The 14,631-nt window shown below is 36.8% G+C and overlaps 2 protein-coding genes across 2 annotated transcripts; one reads left to right on the top strand and one right to left on the bottom strand.

The window, feature by feature from the left end:
* Positions 1-972: 972 nt before the first annotated feature.
* LOC135618973 (small ribosomal subunit protein uS4y-like) lies at positions 973-4,963 on the bottom strand. The gene is made up of 3 exons (XM_065120482.1): positions 4,823-4,963; positions 4,291-4,672; positions 973-1,350 (listed from the first exon to the last, which is right to left on the bottom strand). The coding sequence occupies exons 1-3, from the start codon at positions 4,848-4,850 to the stop codon at positions 1,167-1,169; spliced, it is 594 nt and encodes a 197-aa protein (XP_064976554.1). The 5' UTR covers positions 4,851-4,963; the 3' UTR covers positions 973-1,166.
* A 7,377-nt stretch (positions 4,964-12,340) lies between these two features.
* Positions 12,341-13,420, top strand: LOC103993377 (protein SRC2). Its single transcript, XM_009413410.3, has one exon. The coding sequence runs from the start codon at positions 12,404-12,406 to the stop codon at positions 13,262-13,264; it is 861 nt and encodes a 286-aa protein (XP_009411685.2). The 5' UTR covers positions 12,341-12,403; the 3' UTR covers positions 13,265-13,420.
* Positions 13,421-14,631: the final 1,211 nt, after the last annotated feature.

The following is a 14,631-nucleotide window of genomic DNA, read 5'->3' on the forward strand; positions in this document are numbered from 1 at the left end:
TTAAAATTTTTTTTATAAAAAAAAACACCGACAGTACACTTAAATATGGATTCAAACTTGAGAGCTGTCACTTAAGATGTCAAAATGGAGACTGCTTCCATGCTCTACATTATTAGTTGTGTCATGGTCATGGTTATGGTTTGAACATAAAATAAAATGTTTTGGTTGTATTCATAAAAGTCTAGTGACGTTCCTACTCGTCTCTCTTTCATGCCTTGTCCAGTTGCCGAGGGCCCATCTAACAGGCTTTTTCTTTTGTTTTCTTTGACTCGAATGCAGAGTTCTTCCTCCTTTATGCCTTGTCCAGTTGCCGTGCGCCCATTTTCGTTGACTTTTACTACTCCCTCCATGCCTTATCCAATTGCCGTGGGCCTATCTAACATGTGTTTTTTGTTTTCTTATTCTTGTGTTTCTTTGGCTTGGGAAGAAGGCAAGTGTTCGCTACTTGAATTCTCCGCTAACATCAAATAGGATGGCGTGTTAGTCTAATAAGTGAGCTCGGACTCTCTCTCTCTCTCTCATAGTTGTCTATTTGATTTTTTTGTCTGAAAACTCGAGATCCAAAATGTTTGATTTGTAAAGATTAGCAGAGGTGAAGAATGAAAATGTTTTCATGAGAGAGAAAACAGAAACAGTGTCACCAAATATTCTCTATTTTGAAGTTTTTGTTTCAGAAAGGGAAATAAATGAAAAGGCGTATGCTATCAATGAATGCCCCTATTTTAAGTGATTTGTCCACTTTATTCCTAATATTTACTAATAATCCATCTTTTAAATGAAAAAAAACAACCATAATACTTAAATAAATTTATTCCCAGATGAAACTAATGATAACTTAACAGCATTTATCGAAGCAGCAAATATGGCAAATTCATCAACCTTATTGTTTACATGAAGACTAAACCATAAAGATCGAAACATAATAAATAATGATACCTCATTCACCCAATTCATATCTAGCCGAATCAGCAATGAAAAGAAAATACTTCATCATGTCAAATCCCAGCAAAATCCATCTGCAGATGGTAACATGGAAATGACAGGGAAAACTGAAAGATGGGAGTTTCTTACCTTAAAACAGGAAAATCTTGAGCAAATAGATAGAAACTCCAAGTCTAATGAAGTGTAGAAAAATTATTAGGTGAGGCACAACCAAAGCACAATGCTCATTCCTCGTCGTCCTCGTCGCCGTCACCTCCAGCTGCCTTCTTTGCAGCAGCCTTCTGGTTCTTTCTCTTCACCCTTCCCGGGCGGCCTCCACCGAATGGACTTGTCAGCGAGAAATCAATGTGCTTTGCAGAATCCACTCTGACCATGAATGATGGGATGTTGACCACTTGCCTTCCGACTCTGTAAGCAGGATCAAATGAACACAAACTTAGACGATGCAAAATTATATGTATACCTATATTAAATGAACACAAACTCAGACTATTGCCAAGCTATTTGTCTACACAAAGGATTCTTCAAATAGGGAACATGTGGAGGCATTTTCAAGTCAATAGGAATTACCATTAAAAAAAAGTCATTGTGTAACCACAAAAGTAATTGAATCTTAGAACGAGAGAAGACAAAGTTGAACCATAATAGATACAGAAAACTAACCGGATTTAGATTCAGAAGTGAAACACTAATCTCGAATCCCTTACCCACTGGATACTAGATGAGCACGTCTAAGTTTAGCTTGGCTCTACAGGTGTCATGACAAATAAAATATAGGTGATGCAAGATGTAATATAAACAAAAGCAGTTTCACCACAAAATTTGAAACATGAGGTGATTGACGTTCCGCTATATTCTCTCCCTCTCTACAACTACCTAAGATACCTTGTGACTGGAAAAACTTTACAGAGATAAAAGGAAATAAAAAGTTGCTATTGTGCATGCACTCAAACATGTCTGAGAGTCTTGCAGATGTTTTCATAAGCATGAACTTGAAACTATCTTCAAGATTCTTGAAAAAACAAAGGTGGTAATAAAATCAATTGGAATAACCTTGCAGGATTACACAGTCAGACCAGTCTTGCATTTGAATCTCATCAACCAGGTACACAAACAGTAACATTAACGAATCATAAATCCACTAAGCAATATTGATTTTAACCCCAATTGAGGAATGCATTGCGCCAATGACAAGCTCAATGGTCCGTACAGATGATCAAATCAGGTCATTTTCTAAGCCCTTTTAATCAGATTTTAAAAAAGGGTTTAGGTAGAATGCAGTGAGTTAGGTCAGATAGTCTCAAGAAAATGGGGATATATAGTGTTAACTAGCTCTCAAGTCAAATACAACTATGAAAATTCAAACTTAAGTTGCACCCATGGCAGTAATATCTGCACTGAAAGAAAAAAGGAATCAGAAGAGGCAAAGCAAGGAAGACAATGACAAGGTATAACTGCCTAACAAACATTAATATTTAATTGTAGTAAAACAAAATATTTGATTTTCACCTACCTTGATTTGGATCAACAGAAGCTGAACAAGATAGGGTGAGCCTATAAAGTTGTTTGATTATTGAGCCAAACCCATCAAAACTATCTCAATCCACTGGAACTTGTGAAACTAAATCTGAAACAAGGCAAGCTGCAAAACCTCCAAATCGATGAAAGTTTCAAATTATAGAGATTACCAAACTGCAACTCTTTTGATGTGGCTAATGCTGAAAACAAACTGAAATGTACACAAAGGGCTAACATCCCATTTTATACTTCATTACCTACCTCTTTGTAAAATGTATTAAACCATCCCTAGTTCAAATGAGAAAGAAATGCTTTAGGATTTAGCTAGCGGGCTCCTCTTTTGTAGGAACCGGACAACTTTCAAACTCTTACAATCACAAAATAATGAGAAATATCACAAAAAACAAAAAATTAAAAAAATCTTGAATTACAGAATTAAAGGCTGAATTTAGGCTCAAACTTGAGCAGATGTAGTTCCAACACACAAATAGCATGATCTTGTTGCTCGACTTAAGAATTCATGGAAAATATTCAAAGTAGGATGTTATGTTCATTAAACTTCTTTGATGATAAGAAAACATTCGATGCCCAGCTACTAACGCCAACATGCAGATTATTTTCCAGCAAATACAAACCACGAATCCGAACTAAAATAGATACATAATTGGAAAAAAAAAAATGATACAGTAATCAAACAAGAATTTTTAAGCATCTGAAATAATTGTTACAAGAAAGGATTTAGACACGATTTATGCTATCAATGGGTTCATTACTTCATACATTCTGTCATCTCTACTTCAAGAACAAGAACAAATTGAATAGCAATAAATTTTAGAACCAGAAAATTAAATAATTAATGGCAAAATGAGAAGAACAAGAAAAGCAAAAAGTAGCATCAAACAAGAAAATTCACACTTTCAAAGCATGCATTGGAAGCAAATAAACATAATAATCCCATATTTAATAGTATACCAAGAAAAACACATTTGAACATCAACCTACAAAAGCATTACAAAATCTTAGCACATACATGTAAGATATACACCCAAGTGGTCCTATGTAAATAAGAAAAAGTAAAATGCTGTCAACAAGGAGCACCTGTAAGAATTCAACAAATGAGAGAAGACTTATTTATGAACAATTCAATCAGGTATTTTATTTGACTAAATTGATCACATCTAAATGGAAGTGAACAGGCAGAGCTGTCAAGCACTGAATTAATAAGACTATAAATAAACCTACAGAAGACACACTGAATACTCCATGCACAAGGTAGTAAACAAAGTCAGACATTCCAAGCAGAAAGACAAATTTGGACGTTGATCAAATGCACCACCAGAAAAGCTACCTAAAGAACAAGTAGATGCAACATGAAACACAAAACCACAGAGAAGAATCCTCATCTATAATGCAGCTTATCAAAAGAGAAACTATCACACATGTCAAAAGGAATACACAAGTCAGATATGAGCCATGAACAGAACATTCAATGGTCAGCAACGAAAATGCTAGAAAACAACTACATGACAGAAAACATACAACATGCAAAGTAGCATAATGCATACCCTAATATATTCTTTTTGTTCAGAAGTGGAAATTGCAGGAATTCCTAGAATATTAGCAAATATAAAATAAATTAATCATAGCCAAAAATCTTCTCATCCAATCAGATAACCTGTCAGACTACCTTACCTAGTCATGTCCAAATAGAAGAGGCAAAAATTATCCTAGCAATGATATCACAACAAAGCTGTAAAAGGGAGCTTTCAACACACAATTACTCACAACGACAGTGCGCATTATTAGTCATAAAAGGAGGAGTCGGGCAACCTGATGTGACGCTGCCTGATCAGGACGCGAGCGTGGTGGATGGACTTGGCCATCCCGGACTTGAAGACGAGCGTTTGAAGGCGGCGTTCCAGGAAGTTCTCGACGGTGAGCGCGAGAACGTAGTCGAGCTTGTTCTGGCCCTCCTCGAGGAGGCCGTACCGGTTCATCCGGCGGAGCAGGGCCTCGCCCTCAAAGATCCGGCGGGGGTTCTTCTCGTCGAGCGTCAGCAGATCCCTGGCGGCGTTCCGGATACGGCTGAGCGCGTATTGCACCCTCCACAGCTCGCGCTTGCACCGGAGCCCGTACTCCCCCACCAGCTTCAGCTCCGCGTCCAGCCGCTCCTTCTCGTACGGGCGGCGGGGCTTCTTGAAGGTCTTTCCATCTGCCAAACATCATCCACATTTACTAGGGCTTCTCGATCAGATCTCAAATTCCGAAAACCTCCTCAAAAATTTGCGGACAAAAATCCTCTCAAATAATCCCTATCAAATCCAAAGTATCAGATCATAGATTAACGAAGAGAGGGGCTTACAGTTGCGGTAGAAACTGACATGAACCATGGCTGGTCTGCCGCCGCCGTCTCCTGTTCTCGCCTCAAACGATTAAGAGTGGAACCGAGGGCGATTCGGCAAAAAGGTACCCTTTTATCTGTAGGTATTCCAAAAACCCTAAACTTTGCCACACCGACGTCATTTCCCGGTAATTGGGCCGGACTTTGAAATAGGCCCATTTGTTTTCATAGGCTTCTGGTGGGCACGTTGCGATGCATTATTTGTCTCTCTCCCATTCAAGTGAAGATTATAGATTTCAATAAGTCAAATTTTATTTTCAATCTATTTGATTGCTTAAATTTTAGGGATTTTGTTTAATAATGCATAAGTAATCAAATTTAGATTTTAGTATGGTAAAATTTATGAGTATTATATCACCATTAAATAATAATGATAATGTCAAAATTTTCCAAGTATATATGTTGAGGTGAATTTTAGGAGTGAATTGAGATTCACTCCTAGGTTTATTACATATTAAAGTGAAACCCTCCTAAAAATTTATGTAGAGGTTTATTGGATAAAACCCTTATGATACTTAAATTAGTAAGAATTGAAAGGATACGATCAAATTAGATGTGGAAGTAAATGTGTTCAATCAAGGAGTGTTCTTAGCTAAAAATGTATTTGGGATTTTTTTTATAATGTGGTAGGTGATCAAAAGATTGTGACATAGTATGTCAAACATAAGAATATGGGATATAGTTACAAGCTTCATTTGGTCATCAAAGGTTGTGACATAATATGTCGAACATAAGAATATAAAGTAACTTATCAAGTCAACTTCCCCAACACACGCGGCCAAGTTGATACTCTCATTGGCTCTATGTTGTTAGCCTTGTATGGTCGAATTCACATGGCATCTCAATTGAATGAGACTAGAGTGTCGAGCTGGTGGAAAAGATTGGTTAACTAGATATGGATGATGTGTCAACAGTTGGTCACATGTCATATATCCCTTATCATCTATGCCCTATCATTTTGATACGTGAAGTGGGATCAAGATATGATATACCATTCAATAGGATGTCGACAACATCGGGCACTTAATAGATGATGTTTCATCCATAAATTATCGGACTCAATTTGTGTTGTCGTCATAAGGTGCTTTATGAGTAATTTAGCTATGTTATCATTATAGGATGCTTCATAGTTGATTCATACGTGTTATCATTACCATAAAACTTCATCGTATATTTGGTCGTATTATCGTCGCATGATGCTTCATGTCCAATTTAGTTGTTTTATCATTGGAGGATTCTTTATGGTCAATGCGATCATGTCATTATCACTGGACACTTTATGGCCAATTTGACCTTGTTATTATCGTATGATCGATTCAGTCACATTATTGTTGGGAGATGTCCCTTTAGACAATTTAGCCATGTTGGTGTTGGGAATTCCACTTTGAACAGTTCAATCATATTGGTATCCTTTATGTGTGCATATTGCTCACTTTTATCACTTTCAATCCAGAATTGCATAACATACCTCTAATGCATATTGTGGGTCATCACCATTGCATCGACTTCTAGTAGGCCTATCGCTTTGGGCACATCACCTAATCTACTTTAATCTGATCCCTAATGTCATGAAATGATTACCTGTAGATTGCATATGTGACCTAATAGGGAAGCTTCATGTCATTTGTCAACTAAATCATTAGGGACTCATGGAGATCATAATCTTATGGTAAATCCTTTTTGGCCAATCTCAAATTCATATGTTATCTGTCCAAGCTACCTATCATACAAACGATGGTCTCTTGACCCTTATAAATAGAATGCCTCTTCTCTTTAATGACGCGATTGAGTTGTAAATAATAATATGACTAAATTACTTGAGAGTATATATCTTGACGATAAACACAATTGAATCAATCATAAAATATCATAAGACAATAATATAGTTGAATCAACCATTAAGCATCCCATGACGATAATGTGGTTTAGTCAACCATGAAGCATCCTCTCATGATAATTAAGTTTAAATTGGCTATAAAATATCCTGCAATGATGATATAACTAAATTGGCCAAAAAGCATCCTAGAATGACATCATGACTAAATTAATCATGAAGCACCTTACAACAATAATACAATTGAATCTAATAAAGAAATGACTCTCGATGACATATATAACTTAGGCTTAGAACATCATGAAATAAGTGTTTGACGTAGTTGACAACTTGTTGAAAGGTACATCATGTCTCAACCCCACTTCATGTGTCAAAACACAATGAGGGTAGATGATAAGGGATATAAATGCATATGTAACTATTGATGTATCATCTTTGTATGCTTGACTTATCATTTTTTCAAATGGATAATACATTAATCTCATTTAGCTCACACATCATGTAAGATATGACCCTATAAGGCTAACAACATGGTGATAACGAGGTTATTGATTTGACCCCATGATGTTGGCCATGAAACATCTCATGATGATAATATAGTTATATCAATCATGAAGTGTCCTATAATAATAACATGCCTGAATCAACTTGAAAAGTAACTTTTGACAATAATACTACCAAGTCCAATGAGGAAATGACTATATGACAAAGCCAATATAGGCATGAAATATTGGTTAATAGCCTATTGAATGATGCATCATGCCTAAACCTTACTTGACATATCGAAACATATTGGTTATTTTCACTTAGAGGACATCATGCCCACCCTTTGATCTCATTTGATCGACATATCATATAGGATCCGACCCCTACAACACTACCAATGTGATGCCAAGGTGGGCATCGACTAGAGCCCATGAGATTGAACATATAAGACTAATGAGAAAGCTAACTCGATAAGTCATTACTTTATATCCAATTTTAGTGTGGATGGTCAGTGTGGATGAAGGTATGGTAGGGGTAGTACGTCATATAGTGGGACCTAGGGACCCACATCGAGTCGTAAAAATATCTCTGTGATTGGAGTCCACGAACCCACACCAGGTGATGGGACCACATTCATCTCCCTTCAAATTGTCATTGTCTCTCGATCTACATATGTTGAACAATAAAATATGTCTCTCAAACGACTACTGATTAATCACATCGAGTGGATTACTTTATTGTATCGATCAACTCTAAAACTCACAAGCTGCCCACATTAGGTGGATTAGTTCATTAGGATGATCTGCCCACATTGGGAAGATTTACCAGATCGATCAACCACAAACATCTTAATCTACTCATATCAGGAACTCTAGCTCTAGGTTGGTCGATTTACCCACTTCAGGGCAACCTATCATGGATTGGCCAATCAACCCATCTTGTGCAAAATTTTATTTGAACACCGAGCAAGTTGGCTTTGTGTTAGAGACACTTGTAGGTGCAAAGGATGTGTCGGCCATTGGGATGTTTTTATGCACCAATATTTGCACGATGATAAATACCTTTTTGAGAAATTTGAATATTTTTGTTTTATTTTTTTTTTTTTGTGCATGTGATGTCACCCTTAGAATTCCTAATGATATTAACATCAAATAGAGAGCTTTAAGCTATGTCGTTCATGTTGTCATTGTAGAGAGCGTTTACAGCTGTTTGTCACAATATCAATATAGAGAGTGTCTTGGATATTGTCGGTTACACCATCACAAAGAGTGCTTCAGGTTATGTCAGTCACATATCATGGTCATGAGTGCTTTGGGCCATGTTGATCATGCTAATGTCATGAAGAGCGCTTTGGGTCATATTAATTACAACATTATCATAGAGAATGCCTCAAGTGGTGTCACCAATAAGAGCGCTTCAACTATGTCAATCGTCCTTTGAGCAATGTCAACCATGTTGCCTTTGTAGAGAGTGTTTTGAGTAATGTTGATTATACTATCATCGTAAAGAGCATTTTGACCACATTTTCATCGAATGGAGCATCTTGAGTCATTTCGACCACATTATTGTTAAAATGATTGCTTTAGGCTATGTCAGTTGTGATGTCATCATAGAGGAAGTTTATGGTTATGTCGACTGCACTAACATGATAAAGAGCATCAATCACACTATCATCATGGGGGCTCCTCATACCATATCAATCACACAGTCATCATAAAGAGTGCTTCGGGCCATATCAGTCATGTTGTTATCGTATAGAGTGCTTTGGACTATGGCCATACTAACATTGTTCAGAGCACTTCAGGCCATGTTGATTATGCTATTGTGATAGAAAGTACCTCATGTCATATTGGTTATGTTGTTATTATAAAGAGCGTCTTAAGTCATGTTGACTTCTTTATTATACTAGAGAGCACCTTAGATTGTGTATGTAGGTCAAGGGTGGAGCACCCTTACTATGGTGCTCACTGAGTGGGTTGACAGAATAATGTTCTTATAACATTGGCTCTCTTAGTACGAAAATGATAACAAAAATATAGTGATGCTTGGATTAGCCCAACTCGAATCAGGACTATAAGCATACAAAATATGATGTGGCTAAGAGAAAGATTCATATGCTCACTTGGGGGGCTGAGGGCGGCTTGATCGCATACTCTATGATTGATCTATATAAAGATTGAGGTTGAATGAAATTTTTGACATAGTCTCTCTAATGCTCAAGTTAGTAGTCGACAATAATTTTGGTGAATAATAATTAACCTTAATTATCATACCCAAAAGTGGGTTTAACCTAGAGGAAATATTTTGAGGTATGGATAGAGGAGTTCAATAAACTTAAGTCTTGGGGCGAAGTGACGTCATTTGTTGATTTACCCTTTTGGATTTAGATTCGAACTTGGATGCATAAGTAATTAATTAAATTTATATTTTAGTGTGGTGAAATTTAAAAGTATTATACCATCATTGAATGATAATGATAATACATTAAAATTTCTTAAGTATCTATATGTTAAGATAAATTTTGGTTGTCCAACATGTAGAGGAGGTGAGGTCCATTTCTAAGTCCATTTTAGGTTAAGGTGTTAGGAGGCAAGGGGATTGGGTCAATTTAATTGCGTTAACAACATAGAATGCTTTTATGATTGATTCAATCACGTCATTAATAAGAGATGCACCTTTAGAAAATTTAATCATATTGATATCAGGAATTATCTCTTTGAGTGTTTGAACACGTATGTATGACTCGCTATTCAGTGTGCCACGCATGCTACTCACTTTTATCACTTTATATTTTGGATTACTTAATAAACCCTATGATAGATCAAATTTGCTCATGCGAGTCATCACCATCGTATCAGCTTCTAATATGCCTGCTATGTCAGTCGCATTGTATGATCTGACTTGATATAAATATCCTATAATGATTACATGTATATTGGGTACATGGCCCAATGGGGAAGCTTTACATGAGTTGTTAATCAAATCGTTAAGAATTCGAGGATATCATAATTTTTGCGAGTAATATTTTTTAAGCAATCTCGTACTATGTCATTTGTCCAAAATCATTAGACAAATGAAAGATCTCTCAATGTCTATAAATAGAGGGTCCATTCGTCAACACCAACATGACTAAATCGCCTAAAGGCGCATCTCTCAACAATAATGCAACTGAATCAGTCATAAAGCATCATGCGATAATGGTATACTTGAATCGACCATAAAATATCTTTGGATGACTATGCAGTTGAATCGGCCTTAAAACATTCTTGATGATGATGACATGATCGAATCGATCATGAAGCGTTCGACGACGATGGTATGACCAAATTGACCATAAAGTGTTTTGCGACTATGACGTGGTTAAATCAACCATGAAATATCTTGGGATGATGATGTTATTGATTCGACCATAAAGCATCTTGCAATAACAACATGATTGAATTAGTCGTGAAATGTTCCACAATGATAATGTAATTGAATCATCCATAAAACATCTTACAATGGCAACATGGCTAAATTAGTCATGGAGCATTTTTTATAACAACACAACCTGAGTCTGATAAGGGAAATAACTCTCAAAAAAATAATTAACTTAAGCATGAAACATCACCGAATAACTACTAGATTAGGTTGATAACCTATTGAATAGTACATCATGTCTTAACCCCACTTCATGCATTAAAACACAATCAAGGAAGATGACAAGGGAGACAAGATGCATAAGTAATCAATGATCCATCTGGACAGACAAGTTATTTTCGCATATCTAATACCTTAACTAACACCTTAATCTTATTTAATTGATATATCATGCGGGATCCAACCCTACAAGGCTAATAGCATGGCACTAACTAAGGTGTTGACTTGACCTCACAATCGACCCCACGACAATAATAGGAAAGTTGACTCAGCAAGTTGTTACTTCACATCCCATAGGTTCGATGCATGATTCCACACCCATTGGTCCGTAAATAATACTCATAATTATTTTTGATATTTATCATAATCTTAATCCAAGGCGTTTGATCACCTGATATTACTATAAAAAATCCCTCTAGGTGTATTTAGAATGCTCTTTTTGGCATCTGATCATAGCATCCAAATTCTTATTAATTTAAGCATCAAAATGCCTTATCAAGTACACCCCCATATAGCCTTTTTTTTTTTTAAGGATCTCATATTGAATTCTCCATTCTCCCTATATCTCAAACTCTAAACCCTTACTGTGTGTTAGACAACCTATTCTAACTCTATATTTGTTTAATACATCAGATTTATTATTTAATGAACTTAATTTAGGTATAGTTTAATCACATAATATGGGATGGATTCAGGTAGGAAAAAGATACATAAATTCGATTCCAATTTAAATACCTACATAAATACCTAATGGATATGATAAAATTGATAAATAATGATTAGAGAACCTGTCAATTATATATAAAAAAATGGTCCTAATAGAATTGGTAAGAGAACCCCACCAACTCCATCTAGAGGTGAACATGGGTGCAATCGTATTTCTAAAATTACATTTAGTCTAAAATAATTCATATTAAAAATAGTAAAAAATTAATTACTTTTATTTATTTATTTAGAATTATTTTATAAGAAAGTATCCATGCAGTTGATTGAAAATTCGCGTTTTATTATTGAGCACAACTATAATTTACGTTTGGAAAATTGTCAAAACTGGAAACCTATTTTTTTTAGGACGTTCACATATTTTTACCTATTTACTCTGAATGAGAAACTTCCCCAATTCCACCGCAATAGATCACCAAGAATTTGGTGCCACGTCACCATCATCGGCGACTTTGGCATTGACCAAAAGCCAACGCGGGCGTGACTCCGTCGACAGAACCGCCTCCTTCTAGGTTTTCAGCGAAGCCATTCGTCCCAACGGATGAATAATTCTGACCTCGGTCATCCGTCAAGTAAGAAAGGCCCACACGGCCTCGCTTTTAAAGCTGGGCTACCGCCATACCGTTCCTTGCCACATGGCTCCATTTCCGAGCTCCACGCAGCAGGTAAAAACGGTATTATTGTTATTTCATAGTACAAACGCGTAAACAAATACGCGAAGCTGCTACGAAACAGCCGATACCGCTTCGCCAAAACCGACATAATGATTAAGCCGCTATATAATGATCGTCCGTCTTCTTCCCAAACCCCAAACGCAGCTCTCTCCAAAATCTCATCGTGTAGTATTCCCAGATCGAATCATGGCGTTTAGAACGATGGAGATCACCTTGATCTCGGCCAAGGACCTCAAGAACGTCAACGTCTTCTCCAAGATGGCCGTTTACGCCGTTGTCACCATCTCTAGCGATACCCGCGTGTGGCAGCGCACGCCTCCCGATCGCGAGGGCGGCCGCAACCCGTCCTGGAACTCCACTCACCGCCTCACCGTCCCCAACGACGTCGCTCATCGCCACTTTCTCCACGTCCTCCTCCGCACCGAGGGAGCCCTCGGAGACCGTGACATCGGCGAGGTCCGCGTCCCCCTCTCCGATCTCCTCGCCGGTGCCGGCGATGGCCCGCGGCCCGTCCAGTTCGTCAGCTATCAGGTCCACGGGATGAAATCCGGCAAGCCCAAGGGCGTCCTCAACTTCTCCTACAGCCTCAGCGAGCGGGTCTTGGCGCCCGCCACCGCGTCGGCAGCCGCCCCGTTCGACGCCCGCCGGCCTCCGGTCACGTCATACCCTGCGGTCTCCGCCTCGCACTCAGCGCCGTCCTCGGCGAAGGCGGATGAGCCTGTGATGGCGTACCCGCCAGGCCCCAGCTCGGCCCCGTATCCCGCATACGCGGCAGCGCCGCCGCCGTATCCTCCACAGTCGGGGTACCAGCAAGCGCCACCATATGGGTACGGTTACGGGTACGCTCCGGCGGGGTACGGGTACGGGGCGGCGCCGGCACCGGTGGTACAGCCGCAGAGGAAGAACAGGCTCGGGATGGGGTTGGGAGCGGGGCTCCTCGGCGGTGCCCTCGGGGGGCTTCTGATTGGGGACATGATGTCCGACGCCTCCGCCTACGGCGCAGGCTACGATGCCGGATTCGATGATGCCGGCGACTTCGGTTTCTAAAGAAGACGACTTCCTCTTCCCTCTTCGTTTCATCATGTCGTCGATGTTGGTTAGTGCAAATTAGTGACTGTATAAAGTTTAGAGTGTTCGATATTCAATTCTTTGTTCATCTTTAGATATAGTTTATTCATTAGTGTGGACACCACACAGAGCTCAGTGTTTTGGAATCCTCAATCCTGTAATGATTTAGTTCAGATCATCATATGTTAACTTACACAAATACATGATTGGGGATTCTGATAATTAATTTGGACTTGGTTGAACTTAATTGAACCAATCCTCTCCATTAGAATGAATATAGAAATTTTGTTGCAGTCAATCGGATATTTGCGTCCTTTGATACTATATAATTTCACAAATATGGATTTCAATTCGTATAAAATTATTCTTCATTTTGTTAGAATAATTATTAAAATAAATAAATCATTAGAAATTCCTAATGTTTTTAATTATTAATTTACAATAGTTAGTAGAGATTTACAATAATACATATGTAAATTTTTTTTCTCTTAACTACAAAGTCAAAGTATTAGTTTCTGGCTTTTGTTATGTTAATCAAACAATAATAATAAAATCATAAATTTTAACTATTTAAGATCAATTATATAGATCTTTTGTGGAAGATATGAAAAATATTATATGTTTAGTTAAGTTAAGAGTATTTGATAAATAATAGATAAAAATTATATTTTAAATATATATTGATGTAATATTATTATAAATTTACCCTTCTAATATTTTAAAATTTTAAATAAATAAAAATACAACCTATATATTATAATAAATAATATAATATATATTATATAAATAAATAAAATTACATAAATTATGTTAGTTTCTCACTAAATAATGTTGATAATTTTTATGATTTAAATAATATTAGAGGATATATAAAAAATTTTAAAAATTATATTAGCATCCTTTAAATGTAAAATGCTTATGTTATTTATAAATAATATTTATGCTAAATTATCATGGATAAAATTATAAATGAGATATTTGATATAATGCTTATATATGTTTATAATTTTTAGTTTTATTTATACCTGACAGTAGGTTTAGTTTAGTGATCCCATTTTAATTGGATTTGGTGGTTTGATATCGCTCTAAATTTATAAATGAAGATTGTATCATATACACACAACAACTATAATCTAATTTTATTTGATAAAAAGATACTTCGGTTACTCAATCTTAATTTGATCTTATAATAAATATATATATTTCTAATTAGCGTGGTTTGATATATTCCAAGCATTAATATGTAATAATTACATATATGATACTACTATGAAGTGTTAACAATGTGGAAATTTTGTCTAAATGATATCACTAATAAGTATCAATTAAACACCTCAAACTATAAA

This window comes from Musa acuminata, chromosome BXJ2-8 (genome assembly GCF_036884655.1).
Source record: "Musa acuminata AAA Group cultivar baxijiao chromosome BXJ2-8, Cavendish_Baxijiao_AAA, whole genome shotgun sequence".
In the NCBI taxonomy this organism is placed as follows: Eukaryota; Viridiplantae; Streptophyta; class Magnoliopsida; order Zingiberales; family Musaceae; genus Musa; species Musa acuminata.

Coding starts and splice junctions, on each gene's coding strand:
- LOC135618973 (XM_065120482.1), bottom strand. CDS start 4,850: ATGGTTCATGTCAGTTTCTACCGCAACT. Junction 4,673..4,822: donor TGTCAGTTTCTACCGCAACT/GTAAGCCCCTCT, acceptor GATGTTTGGCAG/ATGGAAAGACCTTCAAGAAG. Junction 1,351..4,290: donor ATCAGGCAGCGTCACATCAG/GTTGCCCGACTC, acceptor TCCTGCTTACAG/AGTCGGAAGGCAAGTGGTCA.
- LOC103993377 (XM_009413410.3), top strand. CDS start 12,404: ATGGCGTTTAGAACGATGGAGATCACCTTGATCTCGGCCAAGGACCTC.